The sequence below is a fragment of the Protomyctophum parallelum genome (assembly GCF_964188405.1).
Source record: "Protomyctophum parallelum genome assembly, chromosome: 6".
NCBI lineage: Eukaryota > Metazoa > Chordata > Actinopteri > Myctophiformes > Myctophidae > Protomyctophum > Protomyctophum parallelum.
This window is the reverse complement of record NC_139701.1, coordinates 43,209,611-43,231,951: the sequence shown is the minus strand read 5'-3', so window position 1 is coordinate 43,231,951 and position 22,341 is coordinate 43,209,611. Positions and strand designations below refer to the sequence as shown.

Below are 22,341 nucleotides of genomic sequence, written 5' to 3'. Positions count from 1 at the left end.
GACATGTTCACGGTGCGAAGCGAAACGAAGCGTTGTGAGCTTGTAGATCTGATATTTCCACTAGTTTGGGTCCCGGGGAGACAATTACAATTTGTCTTTTGGGAAATGTGTTCTCCGCATTTGACCCCTCTCTTGGACCGGTGAACCACAGCCACCGGTCCATAGGCTGGGTGAGATAGCGTTGCTCCAAAAAAGGGACAAGACATAATGTGGTATCATTTTGTTCGTCTGACATCCAGGAGTGCTAAATTGTGTGATAGCAGTTTCAGAACGGCAGCTGAATATGATTTTAGGGGTATAATCTGATTAATGCAAAACCATAATTAATTGTTATCTAAACTCCAAAATTATGCACTTTTATGCACATTTCTGATGTTTGTACCATGGATGGGCATGACCAACATCATAATAGAACAACAAACATGCTGAATTATACTTCTTATAGCCATACCGGGAAATCCACAATAAGTCCTTAGGCCAGAGGCCTTATTATCGGATATTGTTGCCATAAAAAGGGACAAAGCGTGTGTGTGTGTGTGTGTGTGTGTGTGTGCGTGCGACCGTGTGTGTGTGTGTGTGTGTGTGTGTGTGTGTGTGTGTTTGTTGTAAAGGACAATCTCTTACCACCCTGTGTTAAACGTTTTGACCACTAGATAGCGATATTTGCCCATGTTGTGCCCATCATTATATTTTCTCTATTATTAAGGTTATTTTTGCAGTCGGTTTGTATTGGTGGTAGGGAGGTGGGTGGGGCGGGGGTCGCGAGACATGGCCAAAGCATTCCCGGGAGTCCCCAGCCAAAAACGTTGAGAACCCCTGCTCTAATCAGTCATTCATACTTTTACCTGTAAACTTGAAAGTGAATGTATTGTATTGTATGTATTTGTATGTATTGTATGTATTTGTATTTGATTTGTATTTGTATTTGCTTTTTTTGTTTTGTTTAGTTTTTACATATTATTTCAAAACTATTTAAAAATAATACCAACAATAAGCCACTCCAGACCTAAACAACCACGAAAGTCTCATTTTACCGCTTTCCTCGCAACAACAAAGCTGCTACTCTCCCAAATCTGGCTGTGACAGGCCGTCTGCCCCACACGGAATACTATCGCCATTTTATTTCATTGTCAACTAAATCCCATTAATTGCAAACTAGATTCAACATGCTCAAGCCTGCACACATTCTAAATTTGCCCTTGAAATATTGTACTGAGCAAATGGACTGTTACCACCTTCAATAATAATGATAATAATAGTCTTTATTGTCTCCACATCATATATTTTCTTTGTCATGGACACTTGTACAAAACATTAATAATTCTACTCGAGTTGGAAGCATTAAGACCCATTTTGACCCTCAATGGCTTCCTTTCTGAAAAATAACGTCATTGTAAAAAGATTCACACGTTTAGATATTCTATTTACAATGAGATGCGGATGGGAGCTGGTGCCACTTGGACCCGGACGTAACGTAGCACTACAAAATGACGTCGGACTTAAATACTGAATAGCCGTGTTACGGCCGCAGGCCTATAGGTATGCCTTTGTCTGCGTGGTGCGCATTACCGCCGCTCCGCTGTTGGTCGCCCGCTCCGCACCTCGCTCCTCCAACCGGCTTCTACACCTGCGCCCACCTGACGGCATAAAGGCGTCCTGAAGCCTTCCATCCCGGCCGCTGTCCAACAGCCAGTGTCCAGAGTGGAGCAGGCTAGAGGCAGCGCGCCCTCCATGCAGAGAGAACATGCACGGAGTAATATAATGTATAGCAAGAGTTGCTACATGTGTGATCAGTTTATGGTGTCACCTTTAGTATCTATATATTCTGAGCACCGGGCCACGGAAGCCTGCTTTTTGTACAGTTTGGTAGATTAGATTAGAGTAGGCAATAGTAGGGCACTGTTGTCACTTTATTTTCGTTTGTTAGGTTAGTGTCTAAAACTCAAGTTAGTTTTAGTATGATTTTGATTATTTCCCTTAGTTGCTCCGTGTGTCATTTGTTTGTACCATGAATAGTAATTCACATTGAATACTTATGTAAATATATATCGTTTCACTAATTTGTATGCCACAGAGTAATAAAGAACTTTGGCATTTTTCCACCTTGCCTTCTTTAACCGTCATAGACTCAGTGAGTCGTAACAAGCCGATCTACATGTTCACGGTGCGAAGCGAAGTGTGCTTGTATATCTGCTATTTCCACTAGTGTGGGTCCCGGGGAGACGATTACATTTTCTCTTTTGGGTCACAGGCTAAAAACAAAAAGTCAAAAGTATGAATTTTGTTCTCCGCATTTGACCCATCTCTTGGAGCGGTGAGCCACAGCCAAGGAGCAGTGAGCTGCAGCCGTACGGTGCTCGGGAATCATTTGATTAGTTGATTTGACCTGACCAATCCAACCCATTGATGCTGAGTGCCAAAGCAGGGAGGGTACCATTTTTACAGTATTTGGTGTGACCCGGCCGGGGATCAAACCCCGACCTCACAGTTTCAGAGTAACCACAAGATCACTGTCGGGATAGGATTGGGAATGGGAACCACTTAAGTAGACACTTATCTTTGCAAAGTGTGAATAAAATGGTATAATGGACATGTGCGTTGAACCCATGATTTCAAAACTCACGATAAAAAAGTATTGACAACTAAATACCGTTTTTGCCATATTTATTGAATACAATGGTTCATATTTTACGACTGTGCATGGTGCCTTGAATAAGAAACAGTATTGACAACAAAATACAGTTTGCCACCTTCATTGAATACGATGGGTCATATTTTATGACGTTGAACTGAAGAACTTATTCAGCTTCTTTTCCCTGTAACAATAGGAAAATAATGTTAGATATTCAACATGAATCTTTAGTTAAATCTTAGTTAAAGGATAATGAACCTTCAGTTATTGAACATTACCTTTGCGTCGCGACTCTTAGATCTCATCTTGTTGACCTGGGATTCAGCGATGTCGGCGCGCTCCTCAGACTCTTCCAGCTCATGTTGAATCTTCCTACACTTGGTCAGGTGAGAGTTGGCTGCTTCCTCCTGCAATATGATAGAGATATGGTTCAAAGCTGCACTATTTGAAAAGAGCATCTTGCAATTATAGACACTTTCAGGAAATTATAATATGTTTATGTGGCTAATACAGTAGCAGGTTCATGAGTGCGTCGGGACCGTCTTGAATTAGCCTTGACAGGTTCTCATTGGAATGACACGATGGCTGTGGTCAGCACCATGTGACCCGAGCCAAATATTTCCACTTGCAGGGATTTTTTTGTAATGCTTTCTGTGGTCAATTTTGGAAATGTTTTTCCATTACACACACTGACTGCATGTGTGCATTGTGTAGCAGCATGCTTTCCCTTTCAGCATCCATCCAGTCACAGGTCTTCCCAACGCCCATGTGGGCTGTGTGCGCCCCATACAGCAGAAGCATGGCAAGCTAGAGATTCCATGTGCCACTTGTGGAAAGCAGCAAGATGGACACTGAAGAATGCTCTGCTGTTGGTCATATGACATTGCATCATAACTGATTCCTATTATTCCTTTTAGTTAAACTATGACGACACACACCACTAACTAACAATGTCTATTTGACTTACCGCTTCCTCGGCCTGTCTCTTGTAGCCCTTCACCTTCAGCTGCAGCTTGTCTACCAGATCCTGAAGCCTGGCCAGATTCTTCTTGTCCTCTTCAGTCTGAAGTGAGAGTGAATTTATAACATTAGCTGCATGTCCATCTATTCATTTAGCGGCTAGCCAGTGGCTTGATGATGGTTATTTAAGTGATATAGCCTACCTGGTATGACAGCTCCTTCACTCTCCTCTCGTACTTGCGCACACCTTTAACAGCGTCTCCACTGCCTTTCGTTGCACCTTCAACCTCTGCTTCCAGTTCACGCACCTTCACAATGGAAACATACATTATGAAGAGATTGAGAGAAGATTCTACACATGTCTTCTAAATCATGACCGTTTTCTGTAAAAATAAATAAATAATACTATTTCATATCACAAATGGCAGATCTACAAGCCCATTTGCTATTTTTCAATAGCCTAAGTTAAAAACAATAATGGTTAAAGTGTTTAAAAGCCACGGCGATGCAGATGCGTTCCAGGTCTTAATGGGTTGAAGTAAACTACACCTTACCCTGCCCTCCAGTTTCTGGAGCTGCTTCTTGCCTCCCTTCATGGCCAGGTTCTCGGCCTCGTCGAGGCGGTGCTGCAGGTCCTTGACGGAGACCTCCAGGTTCTTCTTCATCCTCTCCAGGTGAGAGCTGGTGTCCTGCTCCTTCTTCAGCTCCTCGGCCATCATGGCCGCCTGGAAAGTCATCGTTGTTGTGAGATCAAATACACTTTATTGTCCCACATGTGAAACAATGTCTTGGTCTCCTGCGTCATTCAACGCACGACAATGGCTCTTTAAAATCATGAAAGGTAATAAAAAGATACATGTGTGATGTGTCATGAGACCAGAAGGAATCAAACCAGGTAATACAATCTCAATATCTTAGTACTCATATTTAGTAGTAATTGCTGTTGCTATTAAATGTCTTGATTGACTATATTGATTATATTGTTGTACCAGTTCAGTCTGCATTGTAACATTCTGAGCCATCTGCCTGAAGCCAGCACCTTATGTTAAGAATGTTCTTTTCCTGAGCACATTATGTTTGGTACAAGTGCTGAAAATAGTGATAGTTCACCCCCCCCCCCCCTCTATGATTGTCATGGCTGTTTGAACATGAAATATGAAATATGCAATGCCATAAGGATGTCTCATTGTCCTGGTATAATGGACCTCTGGAATGGAACTTACATCAGTGATGGCCTTCTTTGCTTTCTCCTCAGCATTCCTTGCTTCTTGAACACTGTCGTCCACTTCACCTTGAACCTGGACCAGGTCAGCTTCAAGCTTCTTCTTGGTGTTCAAAAGGCTTGTGTTCTAAAATATAAAGAATCGGATTAGCAATACAAGTATGCATGACTTGTATGTTAAATAATGTTGACAGTTTTTTTCCTTCTCCAATTGACTTACCTGGGAGTGCAACAGTCCAGCACGCTCACTGGCGTCCACCAGTTCCTGTTCAGCCACTTTGCGGCCTCTCTCCGTCTGTTCCAGAGCCACTCTCAGCTCCTCGATCTCAGCGACCATGAGGCCGTTCCTACGCTCCACCATGGCGCCTTGTTCCTTCACATCTTCCTGGCCTCTGAGAGCATCGTCAAGGTGCAGTTGGGCATCCTAAAGAAAAAAATGATCACATAGGAGGTGGACATGTTATGAGAAATGTCAGAATGTTGTTCGGATCAAAGACCGTGTCAAGCCCATTCTGCGGTTATTTCAAATCCGCCATATTTCTATATCCGGTCAAGAAATGAATACTATATTGTCTGCAACCGCCGTGAGGGCAGGTCTTCACTCTGTAGAACCAGTAGAATTCATTTTAAAATTAACGTGACCATAATTTACTAAACGCATATCATGATGATTTAAAAAAAAGACTTTAAACTAGCGATAACAAACGTGTTTTTTAAAAGGTTTACTAAGGTAATCAAGTGTAAAGTTCGCCCACAACCTGATTGAGATAATGTCTTGCAAACAATAGAAGACATCTGCTGGGTCATAAATAGGAACAGCAGCTTCAACGAGAAACCGGAAGTGGCTTCATCTCCAGACAGCGGATGGAGCTAGCCCCTTGGTTCAGATGTTCAGAGCAGTTCCGTTGATTGAATATGTGTCTAGTAACTAATATGTTTTGCACCTTAAGCTGTCCCTGGATGTTCCTCAGCTGCTTCTGGGCCTCAGCAGCCTGGCGGTTGGCGTGGCTCAGCTGAACCTCCATCTCGTTCAGGTCTCCCTCCATCTTCTTCTTGACCCTCAGGGCATCGTTTCTGCTCCTGACCTCAGCGTCCAGGGTGCCCTGCATGGAGTCGGTCACCCTCTGGCTGTTCCTCTTGATCTGCTCCATCTCTTCGTCCTTCTCTGCCAGCTTCCTGTCAACCTCACCCTTGATCTGGTTGAGCTCCAGCTGGACACGAAGAATCTTAGACTCCTCATGCTCCAGAGTACCCTGAAATGAAATACAGGATCAAAAGGTTGTAGGACCTTTAATGTAACATTGATCATATACTGCTATGCTGTTTGAATATAAAACGTATTGAAAGGAATCTAACAATTGCGCTGTTCATCTAGGACCTAAAAGTGTTACCTCGGCTTCCTCCAGGGCTGTCTGGATCTCTGCCTTCTCTGTCTCCACCTGCTTCTTGCCCTTCTCCAGCTCATGGATGTTCTTTCCAGTCTCCCCGATCTGTTCGGTCAGGTCTGAGATCTCCTCTGTAAAATTTTCAATGAACTTTCAGCGACTATTTTGTATTTGTGTTTGAATAAAGTTGTAGCCTGATCCATTTTGAACCTTAATTTAGTTATTCTTTAACTGTTATTTAAATAATGATGTAGAGAACTTACGTTGCAGGTTCTTGTTCTCACGCTTCATGGTCTCCAGTTGGTCCAGGGACTCCTCGTAGGAGTTCTTCATCTTAAACAACTCGGTGCCGAGAGCACGAGCCTCTTTTTGAGCTCCTTCCAACTCCGCATTGCCCTCTTCATGTTTCTGCTTCCATTCTGCCAAGACCTGCACAGCAGCCGTGATGAAATGTGTCATTTACCTCCACTTTCAGGAGGAAACAATTAAAATAATTATGTCAAACCATGAATCCGAGTGGCATTAGTCCGACAACACCGCCGCTCCCGAGATGTGCTGCCAGTTAGAACTAACCCGTGGCTTACTGTGAGGTTAGGTTTAGGTTTGGGTTTTGGGTAGAAGAGTGTCGGACTCATGACTGTAGGACTGTTAGTACGTCGGACCAAACACATGCACCCATGTCAAAGCACCTTATCGAAGTTCCTCTGTTTCTTGTCGAGGTTGGCGGCTAAACCGTTGGCCCTCTCCACGTCGATCATGAGGTCTTCCACTTCACCCTGGAGTCTCTGCTTGGTCTTCTCCAGAGAGGCACACTTGGAATTCACAGCCTCGATTTGCTCCTCAGCCTCCTGAAGACGCTGGGCGAGCTTCTTCCTGTTGATCACAAATCAAACCACTGTGAGCAATAATTTGTATAGTGAGTGGAGTACAATGTTGTATAATTGTGTGTGTGTGTGTGTGTGTGTGTGTGTGTGTGTGTGTGTGTGTGTGTGTGTGTATATATATATATATATATATGTATGTATATATATATATATATATATATATATATATATATATATATATATATATATATATATATATATATATATATATATATATATAATAATTATTATTATTATATTTTGTATAATGTGTAATAATAATATATATATAATAATGTATAATTTGTTTATAATGTGATGTAGGCCTATGAGTTTCCTGGGGTCCTTTAAATTATGTCACCTCTTTTGCAATCACAGACTCTGCTTAGCGAATGATTGGTTGTTTGATCTCCTGAAGAAGGTCAGTGACCGAAGCGTTGCCTATACTTAATAACTGTATCCTCTTGTACCGAGCAGATCAACAGTGTGCAGGCGTATTGTTTTCTATTTCACTATTGATGTGCACTTGCCTACGCACCTGTTCCTAAGCCTACTTTAGGAAAAAACACTGGTGACTTACTTAGCTTCCTCCAGCTCCTCTGTGCGTTGGACAGCATCAGTCTCATACTTGCTCCTCCACTGACACACCTCAGCGTTGGCCTTGGACATTCCACGCTGCAGCTCAGCCTTGGCCTCTTGCTCTTCTTCAAACTGCTCCCTCAGGAGGTCACAGTCATGGCGAGCTGACTGCACAGCGTGGGCGAGGGCGTTCTTTGCCTGGCAAAAGAAATACGGAAAAATAATGTCAGCTGGATGAAATTACAAAAAGATGGAATTAGGTCTGTTGGTAAAAAAAAGGCTGTTCCTTATACCTTAACCTCCTCTTCAACGAGTCTCTTCAACTCCTCGATCTGCTGGGTGAAGGCCTGCTTGCCTCTCGTGAGCTGAGAGACGAGAGCTTCTTTCTCCTCAAGTTGACGAGCAAACTCACCTAGTTAGACATTTGAGTATAAGTTTAAAACATGTAAATCATCTTTGATCAATACATACAATTCCTGGGATCGCCGCTGATAGTATCTCTAATTATGGAATTTGCTCAAGGGCCATTGACAAACCATGTAGGCTAGTAGACCTTACAATCATGAACATTTACCATTTTCCGTCAACAGTCTTGCTCTCTGAGCTCCAATATCATTGATCTGGCGAACATTCTCATCACTCTTGGCCTTGATTTCACTGAATTGGTCCTCAAGGGTGCGGCACATCTTCTCAAGATTTCCCTGTTGATTATCATTGGACACATTCAATCACTGAAGTAACCTACAATGTATTCCTTCGTCCCCCCGTCCCCCCGCCCTGATTGGTTCATTGAACGTATTTTGTCATGAATTACACACAAGCACTCTATTCTACCTTTGCCTTAGCAACAGCTTCCATGTTGCTGGACAGGTCATCAATCTCCATCTTGTATTCGCTCTTCTCCTTCTCCAGTTTCTGCTTGACACGCTGGAGGTTGTCGATCTGCTCGCCCAACTCTGCAACGCTGTCCGCCTGCTTCTTACGGAGAGCAGAGGCGGTGGCCTCGTGCTGCAGGGTGGACTCTTCCAGGTCACGACGCAGTTTCTGGAACTCAGCCTCGCGCTTCTTGTTCATCTCGATCTGAGCGGCAGTGGCTCCTCCAGCCTCCTCCAGCCTCTCACTGATCTCTTCAAGTTCCCTGGAGAGATCAGCTCTCTGCTTCTCAACCTTGGCCCGAGCTGCACGCTCTGCCTCGATCTCCTCCTCCAGTTCTTCAATACGAGCCTTTCAAATTAATGGACATATTACAATTCTAATATTCACTTACTTATCATCAATGATTTTAAATAAGTATATAATAAAGTAAATACCTGGAGTTCTTTGATCTTCTTCTGCAGCTGGGCTCCCATAGATTGCTCATCCTCAATCTTACTCAGAAGCTGGGCTACTTCAAAGTCCTTCCTGTGGTATACATACAGTACATCATATGTTAGTGGTAGTTTTTATCCATGGCATTATTATTATTATTATTAATATTGTTGTTATTATTATTGTGGTCCACATTACTTCTTTATCTTCTCATCAGACTGCTGCTTGTCATTCTCCAGATCCATGATGGCTTCCTGGGCCAGTTTCAGATCACCCTCAAGCTTTCTCTTGGTTCTCTCGAGGTCCATGCGGAGCTTCTTCTCTTGCTCCAGAGAACCTTCCAACTGCACAACAATATAGTTTTCGTATTTTTCAGTAAGAAAATAAACGTACCGTATTCAAGTTTCAAAACATCCAATTGACTTGATGAACTCACGTCATCAACTTGCTGTTCCAGCTTAGTCTTGGCCTTGGTCAGAGTGTTAACTTTGTCTTCCTCTGCCTGCAGGTCATCCAGGGTCTGCTGATGGGCCTCTTGGAGCGCCTTCTTCTCCTTGGTCAGCTTAGCAAGACCTTCATCTTGAGAGGCCATCTCCTCAGTCAGGTTCTTCACCTAAATAAGCAGAATGAATGGATCAATATTGTTCTAGAACTTGATAAGACCGCTAAGCGAGAAGAGTGTATAATCGTGAATGGATCATTATTGTTCAATAACTTAATAAGACGGCTACAGCGTATGATCATGAACCTTGTTTTCAGTGGCGTGTTTCTCCTTCTCCACTTTGGCCAAGGTGAGCTCCAGGTCGTCAATGTCCTTCTTGAGCTCAGAGCATTCATCTTCCAGCTTCCTCTTCTTGGCAGTAAGCTCTGCGTTGACCTCCTCCTCGTCCTCCAGTCTCTCGGTCGTCTCTTTGAGCTTCGCCTCCAGCTGGATCTTACTTTTAATGAGACCCTCACATCTCTCCTCAGCATCATTCAGAGCCTCGTCTCCCTGGTTGTCAATGAAAGAGATAAGTGAGGAAATGTGTCAGCATTTGTTCTGGGTGAGATTTCGCTCCTATGCCATTAAGAAATGTGAATCCCTAGACCCTACCTAGTCTAGCACTTACGGACGGCTGCAATTCGAAACTGGCGCCTGTAAAATTCCCCCCTCCACCCCCCTTTTTTCCCCATACTGTACACGTTTTCCCGTTTTACTTAACTGTATATATGACTATTTCCTTTTGTATATTTTTGTATATTTCCTAGTGTATATTTGATTAATTGAAATGGAGGACCCTGATGTAAACAAGTCTTGCTTGTACCCATTCTACAAACAGTGAATACAAATTTCAATCAAAGATATATGAGTATATTTGTTTTGCAGCTGCTTCCATGGGGGACTCCTTCGTCCACAAGGGACACTAACAGAGCTGAAGAAGCTTGTGAAAAAGGCAGGCTCTATCATTGTAAGAGCCTGGATGGTACAGAGGTGAGGACAAGGAAGAAGCTGGATGCTATCAACCTCCAGCAGTGGCATATGCAGTAGATTCACCCTCCCCACAGAAGAACCACACATTGGGTCCGGCCTTTGTGCTGCTAGCCATGTAGCTATACATGCAATGATGCCAACAGCCGTTGGACCCACCAGGCATTCTCTGCCATGTGGTCTACATCTACATTAGATAAAATATACAAGGTCAGATGATAAACAATATGAAACATTATTAGTAACATTCCCTGTACAAGTGTATGTATACTTACTGATGACGCTGCCACTGAAAGGGCATTCTTCTCCTGCGTTATAGCAACCAACTTCTCTTCCAGGTTCTTCTTCGAGGCCAGAGCACTAGCCAGGTCTGTCGTCATCTTTTCGTAGTTCTCCTTCATCGCTGCGAGCTCCTTCTCAGTCTCAGCGCTCTGCAGAAGAGGCTTGATCTTGTAGTAGACCTTCATCCATGGCCAGTGTTTCACAGCAACGAACGAGCGGAGGTTGAACTGGATGGTGAAAACGGCATCTCTGTGGAAAACAGTTTCAGTGGATCATGTTTCCACATATTACGACTGCAGGCGTAATACTAGTAGTAATAATAGTTACTCTTTTTGTGTCATAGTTAATTGCACAAGCAGAGCGCGCAAGTACTGCGATCGGTTGGGTATGTACAGTATGTATGTTGGGGTATGTATGTCGGTGTCCTCCAACAGCCATTCTTGGTGACATAACTAAGGTATGTTTCAAGGTTGGTCAATAACGGGTCTAAAGGATTTGGAATAGCAGAGAGCTCTAGGACTCAGAGCAGCAGCCGTACCCAGACAGACAGCAGAGAACTCTAGCACTCAGAGCAGCAGTCGTACCCAGACAGACAGCAGAGAGCTCTAGGACTCAGAGCAGCAGTCGTACCCAGACAGACAGCAGAGAGGTCTAGGACTCGAACATGGCCTACTTGTGTGCAAGGCGCAAGTTGGCATCTCGAGAATGTTACTATTGTTGTCGTTATTATTGGTGTTGTTATTATCTTTGTTGCCCTGTGTCGTGGCAAGGTAAATGCAGATGGCTGCCCACCCAAGAGCCTGGTTTCTTCTCCTGTATTTTCCTTGCCACCGTCACCAAAAGCTCACCGGCAATTTCTACCGGGGTAGAGTGGCTGGTAGAGCAGCCGGATGGGAACTGCGAGGTTCCCAGTTCGAAACCAGGCTCCCCCAGAGTTAGTGTTGAAGTGTCCTTGAGCAAGACTCTGAACTAATTGTCCCCGATGTGCAGGTTGGTGCCTTGAATGGTTACCTCCGCCATCGGTCTATGTGAAGCGCTTTGGATAAAAGCGCTATATAAATGCACCATTTACCATTTGTAGTGATTTGACAATTTACATTTATTGTATTTAGTTTACTTATACAAATTGTACTCAATGAATCGATGCTTACCTTTGTGCAATCATCTTGACAAAGTCCTTCCTCATGAGGTAAGCTCGTGCGAGAGCCTGAGTCATTGTGACCAGAGTGAACAGCTTCTCATCACGCATCTCCTCCAGGGTACCCAGCAGACCAGCTTTGAAGAACACCTGAACACAATGTTACAAAACACTGTCACTAAACAACAGTCAAATCAACTTTTAGTCTACTCGGGATAATGTTAAAACAGGTTCACAGTGTCCTCACCTTAGTGTGTCCAAACCTGTACTCATCAACAGGAACGTCAATGGACCCAAGCAGCTTCTCTGAAGCTTTCTTGTTGTCCATGAAGGCGCCATCGGGGCACGCGCTGGCGTTCAGTACTTTGTACCTGTTTTTATAAAAGTTCTGGTCATTTTTGCGCTGGCATTCTGTACACTTTTGTAAAAGTGGGTCATTTTGCTTTTGGAAATAAAAGCTGCTGGGAAAAAAGGAATGAATACCTCTGCTTGAAGTCAGCATATGGGATTCTGCTGGGGAAGCCCTTTCTACAGATCCTGATGCCCTCCAGCACACCGTTACACCTCAGCTGGTGGATGACCAGGAAGTTCTCCATCAGGCCTGTACAGATGTTGCTTCATTATTAGAAGAACAAACTCTGGCCAAAGTTGCATGAAATGATAGTTTATCATTTTTATTTTCAGTGTTTACCTGGACACTTGGACTCGTTGGGAATCAGGCAACGCACAAAGTGAGGATGAGTGCTCCTCAGGTTGGTCATCAGCATCCCCAAGTTTGCCTAAAATAAATAAAATAAAATAGCCAGTTTATTATTAGTAAAAAGTCATACAATATTGTACTTTTTCCTCCGCTACAATTAATTTAACTCTTTAGATACTAGTCACTTTGCAGATTTAAAACATACATTAACCACTTAAGCCCTATTTTAAACTTCAGCCACAACAGAAATTGTATAATGTTGATAATAATGAATACAAAATCTTACCCTGAATGCACTAGACACAGTCTGCATGGAACCACCCTTCTTCTTGCCTCCCTTCTTTGTATTATCTGTTTATATTTGTTAGAATCGTGAGTTATCATCATTTGTCATACAGAATGCAAATCCCTCCCTTCTTGACAGATTCTGAGTGTTAATATTCATATAACAATACCCCCAGGCTCAGGTTGGGGGATAGAACACATATTATTATCCTATATTAAAATTATATTTCTAAAATGGTTAGTCCCAATACTTGAATCTGATTGGCTGGGTTCCATTGTAAATCTCACGATAATCAACTTCAATCACTTCATTCCCAGCTGATCCCGCAGCTCTGTAGCTGAACTGGGGAGCACTTGATTGCCTTACACACCCTGGCTATGCAGGCGTCTAAGCACCGCCCACGCTCATATGACTGTGAATGTGTAGCTCCGGGCGGCTTCGTAAAGACATCAAGCGCCTCCTATTCCCCCGTCACAGAGACTAGGGTAAAACAATGAATTGTGGCTCGCTCTGTTGGGCGCAAAGCGTAGCTACTTTTGTGAATGTAATGGTTTTCATTTTAGAAAAGCAATAAGCCACGCAAGGTCCCAGCTTACCGTGTAATTTATAACGGCTGACAGGTCGGAGACCCTCCATTACACAGGTGTCACTACGCCTCTCAGCCATTATAAAATATCCGGTAACCTGAGATCTCTTGTGGCTTATTGCTGTAATTAAAATTGCCTAAAGTGTGGGCTGGTGGGTGTGTTGGACGTCACAAACGTAACAGGCACACCGCTGCTCTGAACCGCACCCAACTTGTCACCAACACTGACCAGAGGTCTGCCATCAGAATAGCTGGCCGCTGGGTGTCACAGGCGCACCATTGCTTAGCCCCTTCTGTGTTCCTATTGGCTGAGGTTTAAACAGCCATAGCTCCAGTTCCCAGCATGCTTCCACAAACTTGGTAGGTGTGCCAATTAGGGACAGCAATTGCTTAAGCCCCGCCCCTCTGTGTTCCTACTGGCTGGCCTTTAAAGCCTTTATATGGCCTGGCCTTTATATTAATAAACATACCTTCAGGCTCAGGTGGGGGATAGAACTGCATTAGAAGTTTAACTGAAGACTTCTGGTACAGCTGAATGACAGAGTCGTTAAGAGGATCTTTGTTCTTGTCCAGCCAGCCTGTGATGCTGTAGTCCACCGTTCCAGCGTAGTGGACCAGGGAGAAGTGAGCCTCGCCCTTTCCTTTGGCAGGCTTGGGCTTCTCAAAGGCCTTGTTCTTTCCCAGATGCGCTAAAATCAGCGCCTCTGCGAAGGATTTGTCTGTAGCCTTCGGGAACATGCACTGCTCTTCAAGAATGGAGAAGATGCCCAAGGGCTGTGTAAAGGAGACAAAAAAATTACATCACCAAAACTTTTTTAACATCATGTCCATTAAACTAAGCAAGTATGTAAGCCTTGCCGAGCAATGACGTACATATTGTCAAGCTACAAGCTATATTACAAGCTGCCTATCTCTCTGCAGCTTTGATGTACACGCACACCCCCTGGACATGACGCTAGTATGTCACAGGGACACAATCCAAACCCTTGATGCTGAGTGCCAAGCAGGGAGTCACTGGGTCCCATTTTTAGAGTCTTTGGTATGACCCGGCCGGGGATCGAACCCCCAACCACCCAGTCTCAGGGCAGACACTCAAACCAAAAGGCTACTGAGCTGGTGCAATTAAACCAAAGAACAGAATATCTGTACCTTCTCAATCAGCTCAATGCAGATAGCCAAGTCCATGCCGAAGTCAACGAGATCCCAGGGAATTCCCTCTTTCATGTACTCTTCTTGTTCCAGAACAAACATGGTGTGGTTGAAAAACTGTTGCAGTTTCTCATTGGTGAAGTTGATGCACAGCTGCTCCAGGGTGTTGAACTGTGAGTGGAAATATCATTATTAGTCCAATCTCTTGTAATAGTGTGAAAATTACACAAAAATAATTAGGCCTAAATTCTCCCACTTAAAACAAGTCCATGCTTACATCAAAGATCTCAAAACCAGCGATGTCCAGCACACCAATGTAGAAGTTTCTCTGCTGCTTGGTGTCCAGCATCTCGTTGATCCTGATGACCATCCAGAAGAACTCCTTCTCATAGATAGACTTGGCCAAGGCACCGACTGAGTTCATTACCTAAGGAAATAGGAACGTTATTAGAGTACGAGTGTGAATTACGCAATTTACAATTTAGCCATTAGATTATCTTAATCCAGAGTGATTTACAGTAAATAATAAGGAAAACATGAGGTAGTTAAAAATGCATAGAAATTGTAATCGAGGAGCATAGGTAAACCAAGAATCACCAGTCTAAATAGTATAATCTCAAAAAAATCTATAATCTGCACATTGAAACTATTTTTTTTAATACTTTATATTTTAATTTTTTGTGAACACCACGGTGTGGTCATACAGATAAAAAAACAAACTAAAAAAACACTTAGTACAACATAAAGACAACAGACAGACAATTAAAACAAAAAACAATGACATAGCGAAAAAAAATAGATAGGCCTACGATAAAAGAAAAAAAGGACATAGCAGAACGTAGCATAGCATAACATACCTATCAATACAAGTAAGACGCGCAAACGCGGGAAGCGAACGCAGCTCGTAAATTACGTACTTTTTTTCCCTTTTTAGTTAGTAAGTTTTCTACTGTGTGTGTGTGTGTGTGTGTGTGTGTGTGTGTGTGTGTGTGTGTGTGTGTGTGTAGTTGTTTGTGTGTGTGTGTGTGTGTGTGTGTGTGTGTGTGTGTGTGTGTGTGTGTGTGTGTGTGTGTGCTACAGCTGCGCCCTCTGGTGGCGGGCGGGTGGTGTCACAGCGGGACAGACACACAGACAGACACACAGACATGATCTGCAGGGTCTCATAGTTAGTGCTCAGTGCATTCGCAATAAACATCAAAAGGAAACAAAAACACTGTAGGCATTATGCATGGTCCGAGAGCAAAACCCTTATTTTAATGAATTGTCTTTATCTAATAATACATTTTTTAAGGTTTTTGCAGGCCAAATGCCTTGCCTAAGGGAAAACAAAAAAAAACACACTGAAAAGAGGGGAAAAAACAAAATAAAAGGTGCTATTCCTGTATGGTTGTTGACTCTTCCTAGATTTTATTCCTGTTAGATTTTAAACTGTACTTTTAGTTAAGCTGGGGTCCAGATTTTCGAATTATTAGTTTATGTTATGGTCCCGCCCCATCCACTCCCACACCTTCCAAATAGCTTTCCCATTTACACCACAGAGCGATACCCCTATCAAGATTTCCTCTAATTTTATATGTTAACTGCTCCATTACTTTAATTTGTTCCGTTATATTACATATTGAAACTATACACACTATAGGGTGCCAGGTCAAATGAACCTTATATCGTTATACATAACACGCTATCTAAATTGCAATAAATCTACATTTTAGCATTTTTATAAACTGGCAAGGTTGTCAAGGCTGAAGTCTGAAGATGATTTAAGACAGTGTGGACACAACTCAAAAAGATATTCTAATGGCATGGTGTGTTAATATAAATGTGTGTATGAAATCAGAACATGGAAATCGTGCAACTTTATATTCACCTGTGGCACAGTTTGTCCTTTCGTGACAAACTCGTTTCCCACTTTCACCCTGGGGTAACAATATGCCTTAAGCATCTCTGCTGAGTTTATGCCCAACAGGTAGGCAATCTTGTCAGCCTCTGAAATGTTCATAGAATTAGAAGTTTACATTTTAGGCATTTAGGCATTAATCCAGAAAGCAATACAGTAAGCACGAGGTACTTCATCAAATGCATTAAACAAATCAAATCAGTCTAGACGCTAAACAGTATAATTTATGTAATCATAATAATAATAGAAATATATTTAAAATAGAGTCGCGATTTAAAATAGAGTCGTGAGGAATCCACTGGGAACTGAATTCCGTCTTTTATTCATATATTTATATACTATATTTATATTCTATATTGTATAACAATGACCAAAAGCTACTACTTCTACTAGTACTAGTACTACTAATAATAATAATAATAATAATATAAATAAAGACCAGCTCACCCTCTGTGCCGTCTGGCTCGGCCTGTTCCTCACGCTGCTTCTGTTTGAACTTCATGACTCCGTGGTGCATCACTGCACCGGTGAGCTTGTAGATCAGCTGTTTCTCCTCACCGTTGAAGCCCAGGATGTCGATAGCTTCCTGATGTCAATAAGCAGAGAAGATGTGTTCAAAAGATTAAGATAATTTAATCATTAGATTAGCAAACATCCTTGGTGTACAACTCAACTGTAAACAAAGCTATATACAGTGGATGCAGGGTATCTATCTGCACATTTCTAAAGTGGCAATTTAAAGACTTTTAATACCTATAAAATAAATACAAAATAAAACAAATGAGACCATTACTGCATCAAGTAATCAACAAATACTATACTATAATAATTGTCAAGCATTGGCCAAATTGACAAATATTACCTAAGAAATAGGAAACGTGAATGCAGATCGGCTATTTTCACAATATGTAGGCCTATCTGTGAAACTGAGTCAACTTTTACAATTTTAAGTTCAGTTAAAGTAGGGTTATTTGGGGGCGGGGTCACAGCCTAAAAGCGTTGAGAAGCACTGCTTTAGTGAATACATTTTGCAGAGCAACTGACTGCAGTCCACAGTAAGTATTAGAAAGTGTTTTTAAAATAATGTCCACTCACGTCAGTAGCGTCGAGCTCCGCCTTGTCGTCAATGCTGGCCACAACGATCACACCCATGCTGATCAGTGGGAAGTCGTAAGGGTTGTTGCTGATCAGGCACATTTCTGAAAAGGGATTTAAAAAACATCTGTGAACATCTGTTTTTTTTTTTTTCGGGCGGCAGTGATCAGGAGCAGCCGGATCATATAGCTGGGAACTGCAAGGTTCCCAGTTGGATCCCTGTGGGCTCCCCCAGAGTTATGTCGTCCTTGAGCAAGACTCTGAACCCCTGATTGCTCCTGATGTGCAGGTTGGTGCCTGGATGATTTTCTCAGGCCTTATTCACACGTACCAAACACCAATCAAGCAAATGTTTGGTAGTTTTTTTGTTTTTTTGGGCCATCACAATGCTTTTCCAATGGGAGTCACATGGTTTTACCAAACATTTTTGTTTGATGAGTGGGAAGGGGCAGAACACCACCAGCAATCAGCAATCAAACACAAATGTTTGATCAAACCATGTGGCTTCGTACACACATAAAGAACAACTGTGCTGTGCTCTGCCTGTGTTTCATGGCCGCCCCAATGCTTTTACAATGGAAGTCACGTGATTTGACCAAACACTTGTGTTTTATTGCCCCCCCTCCAGCAGCTTGTGCAGTGCCTTGTAGGTGCTGAGGAGAATTTTGAGGTCACAGGCAGCCAGTGGAGGTCGTGAAGGACTGTTGTGATGTGATCTCTGGAGCGGGTGGTGGTGAGCAGGCAGGTGGCTGAGTTTTGAAAAGATTTGAACTGCATCGTCAGTAAAAAAACACGTACCAATAATCTCAGGTTTGTGGTTGGTCATCATCTGGAAAAAGATGTGGTAACCCCTCTCTGCAGCAAGCTGATATGTCACTCTGGACTTCTCCAGCAGATCTGTAGGGGTTGTACATAACTCATATAACAATGATACTATACTGACTAATTACTACTACTACTACTACTACTACTACTACTAATAATAATAATAATAATAATAATAATAATAATAATAATAATAATAATAATAATAATAATAATAAAATTAAGGCATATATATTATTTTAATCTGTGAACTTCATACTTACATGTCTCAATATCAGCACTGGCCAGTTTACCCGATGTGCCAAAATGGATTCTGATGAATTTACCCTGTTTGATAAACAGTAGCACAATTAGTTGCATCGCTCTACACTGTGTAATTATTGCAGGTTTTCTCATGAGATGTCATTATTTTTACACTTACAAAGCGAGAGGAGTTGTCATTCCTCACAGTTTTGGCATTACCATAGGACTCCAGCAAGGGATTGGCTGCAATAATCTGATCCTCCAGTGACCCCTAGAATGTTTTAGACATCGCCCAGTTTTTTCAGTCAGAATTGTTTTAAACTGAATTGCTATATTGCATATAAATGCTTTTATGTTCAAAACATGTATTTGTTAAAGTTCAGAATATATCATATAGGCAATACCTGGATTTTACCGCTATCCGCTGCAGATTTTTCTCCACCGGAACTAGCTGTTGCAAAGTACTGGATGACACGCTTGGTGTTCACAGTCTTTCCAGCACCAGATTCTCCACTGGTTAGAAGATAAATGCAATTAGTGAATGTGTGAACAAGCCTACAAGGGCCTTGTTTTAATGCCTAGAGATGATGCAAACTTACGTGATCAGGACAGACTGGTTCTCTTTATCTGTAAATTGGAAAGCACACTTTTAGTCATGGATATACAGCTCAAAACCACTATAGTTGTCTCCACCAGGCCGAAGGCCTAGGGGGAGAGTATGTTTTGCACTCCGTCCGTCCGTCCGTCCGTGTGTCCGTGTGTCCGTCCGTCCGTCCGTCCGTCCGTCCGTCCGTCCGTCCGTGAGGAGCTAATCTCGGCCACCGTTAACCCGGTCGATGCCAAATTTTGCACACACACTCCCTGGATGCCAACCATGAACCTATGCCCCAAACATTCCACAACGGCCTGTTATAGCGCCACCAGGAGGCCGCTTTGGGCAAAACAAGTTTTTGCACAGTACACCTACAGATTTTGTCCAAACATCACGCAAATTGGTACACAGTCTCTCTACAGCCATTCAACAAAACCGGTCTTTCACATTTCTCAGAATCCATCCTGATTGGCTAAGATTGGCTTCCAAAGTTCACAGGAGTGCTCAGTTTCAAACAAAATGCTGAAAATCATGAACACATCGCGTGATTTCCCTGAAATTGTGCACCCACATTCCCACTAGGCCGAGGACGAAATGCCACATGAACAATTTCAACTCAGCCTCAAGGTGGCGCTATAACTGGCCGAAAAGTGTTTTTACCTCTAACTGCACGGATCTGTGGATAACCTGGTGGAGACCTGTGCCCAGAAGGGCACTTTTTCTAGTTTAATATATTTGTTACATAGTCCTGTCTAGTACTGTACATACCCATCAGCATGAACTGATAGGCGTTGTCAGAGACAGAGTAGATGTGGGGTGGAGCCTCAATACGCTTCTTGCCCCTGTAGGCATTTACAACCTCCTGGTCGTACACTGGGAGCCACTTGTAGGGGTTCACAGTTGCACAGAACAAGCCGGAGTAGGTCTGAAGGCGAGAAGAGAGAGAACATTAACATCATGTGACATAGCACTGAGTACTACGCCACATACTTGTATCTGGGACAACGGATCACTAGAGCTGGGATTATTCACTAACGAGTTGCAAACTTGTGGCAATGAGCAATAAGCGATTTTATTTGGTTAAAACAGTGTTAAAAAGCTCTAAATTGTGATAGTTGCTTGTTCAGTAACCGGAGTCTACAGGTCACTCCATGTGCAATACTGCAATTATTTTCTCAGCGCGTAAACCACCTTACATAGATCATCCATGCTGCATAACGCTCTTTGAGGTTATACAGGACGGCGGCTTCACTGAGGTGGGTCATCATGGCCATGTCCTCAATCTTGTCATACTTGGGAGGGTTCATAGGGGTGACGTCTGCCTCAGGCACAGTTCTTTCCTAATAAAAATAAATACATACAATAAAATTAAAAACACTCCAGAATGCGTTATGATTACAGTAGTACTGTGCCAGTGTTTGATTGTAGAATACCAGCTCACCTCCGCCTTTTCAGTAAGCAACTGCACAGTGACTTTGGCACCGTCCTTACTGATAATCTTACACTTGAGGTACAGCTCTGCCTTGTCAGCCACATATGCTGCCGTTTTGGCATCAAAGGGCGCCGACTGAGACTCCATTCTCTCCCTCTCTGGCTTACGGAGATATATGGCGGCCTTGCCGTACTGCTCCATCTCTGCGTCCGTACTCATGGTGGCGGCTTTCTGTCGACGGACAAATACATGGTGTTGATGCCTTTTTCTGACTTGAGATCGGAGCAGATTAGCAGCATGTTGGACTATTACGGTTGTTATAGCTTATTGCAGGTTTAATAGAAATATTATGAACACTCACTTTTCCCTTCTACCAGTAGAAATGGAACCTCGTGTGCAACCCCTAAGTGTGAGGGGGGGGGGAAACACATTTTTAGGACATCATGATTTTTTTTTTTTTTTTTTTTTTTTTTTTTTTGTGGCTTTTGCCTTTATTTCATATTTTTTATGGAGGGACAGAACCCCCGGCACACTGCCAGACAGGGTTACCTGCCAAGGTGCCTGGACCACTAAGCCATTGCACAGGCCAAACTAAATACAATTTTTAACCATGAATTAAATTGGATTATAATGAATCCTGATGTTCATTCTTGTCAAACACCACTTTCTAAGAGAGACATTTTTAAATGTCCCTTTAGTTCCACATCTGAAAAGAGTAACATTTCAATATTATTTGCATGCATTCTGTGTTTTTGTTCTTTGCTTGTTCTTAATTCCACTAAATTGTAATTCATCATTAATTACAGACATGTTTTTTCTTTGTACTGTAGAAATGCTAGACTTTATTTTCTTACACATTGGATGAATTAGGGTAGATTAGCCAAACTGTACTCAAGTTAAAATATATATTGTTACTTTAAAATAATAATATCTCTAGGCCCAGTAGATGTAAAAGTACTAAATAATTAGAAATCGCTTGATTACGAGTAGGACATGTAAAAACACATGCAATGCAACGTCTTACCGGTATTTAAATTATCATAGCATAATTGAAATCTCTAAATAGAAATAAACAAACAAAAGCAAACAATCTCACTATAAATACAAACACACAATCAATAATTTAAATATGTGTACAATGTATCATAAATTATTCTGTCCATTCTGTGTGTGTGCGTGCGTGTGTCGCGTGCGTGTGTGTAATCTTGGATCATGTCTGTAGCTATTTGGCACTATGTACAGAGTCATGTTAAAAATGAATTAGTTAACACGTCTAATAGATTCATGAACAGCATCAGTAAAACATGGGCGACTACATCAGCTAACATCACTAAAACATTTATATGACTAAATGATGGGCAGACGCAAGGCTCACTCACCGCCAAGTGGAACTCCAGACTCCTCTGCAAAGGGTTGGGATGTCAACCATCCACAGCATGCTTATATTGGGTGTTTATTGCAGGCTATGCAGAAAGTAAAAGTAGCCTACTGTAGGGGTTTCCTTTCAAGGTCCTTCCGCGCGGGAGTCTTTCGCCATGCGTCGCACCCCCTGGCGTCAAGTTCAAGCTACGCCCATGATGGTTTAAATTAAACAAATTTTGGTTCATGCTTGGTGGCGCGCCTTTCCAAAAAAAGAATTAGCCTTCTCCATTAATACACTGCGCCATGGGGCAGTAAAATGAAGACGACGCATGGAGTT

General features: G+C 42.5%; 1 protein-coding gene across 1 annotated transcript; it reads right to left on the bottom strand.

Annotated features, from left to right (window-relative positions):
• Nucleotides 1-2,685: 2,685 nt before the first annotated feature.
• Nucleotides 2,686-21,131, bottom strand: LOC310860571 (myosin heavy chain, fast skeletal muscle-like). The gene is made up of 40 exons (XM_083767563.1): nt 21,004-21,131; nt 20,652-20,873; nt 20,407-20,550; nt 19,979-20,135; nt 19,218-19,245; nt 19,023-19,131; nt 18,797-18,889; nt 18,639-18,702; nt 18,349-18,447; nt 17,551-17,654; nt 16,903-17,041; nt 16,426-16,544; nt 14,836-14,985; nt 14,559-14,729; nt 13,880-14,183; nt 12,824-12,888; nt 12,529-12,616; nt 12,321-12,438; nt 12,085-12,208; nt 11,851-11,987; nt 10,693-10,948; nt 9,698-9,940; nt 9,386-9,562; nt 9,148-9,293; nt 8,952-9,042; nt 8,476-8,865; nt 8,216-8,342; nt 7,935-8,053; nt 7,643-7,839; nt 6,889-7,072; nt 6,463-6,628; nt 6,206-6,330; nt 5,759-6,067; nt 5,035-5,238; nt 4,816-4,941; nt 4,147-4,317; nt 3,796-3,900; nt 3,600-3,695; nt 2,911-3,039; nt 2,686-2,816 (listed from the first exon to the last, which is right to left on the bottom strand). The coding sequence occupies exons 2-40, from the start codon at nt 20,859-20,861 to the stop codon at nt 2,799-2,801; spliced, it is 5,802 nt and encodes a 1,933-aa protein (XP_083623689.1). The 5' UTR covers nt 20,862-20,873; nt 21,004-21,131; the 3' UTR covers nt 2,686-2,798.
• Nucleotides 21,132-22,341: the final 1,210 nt, after the last annotated feature.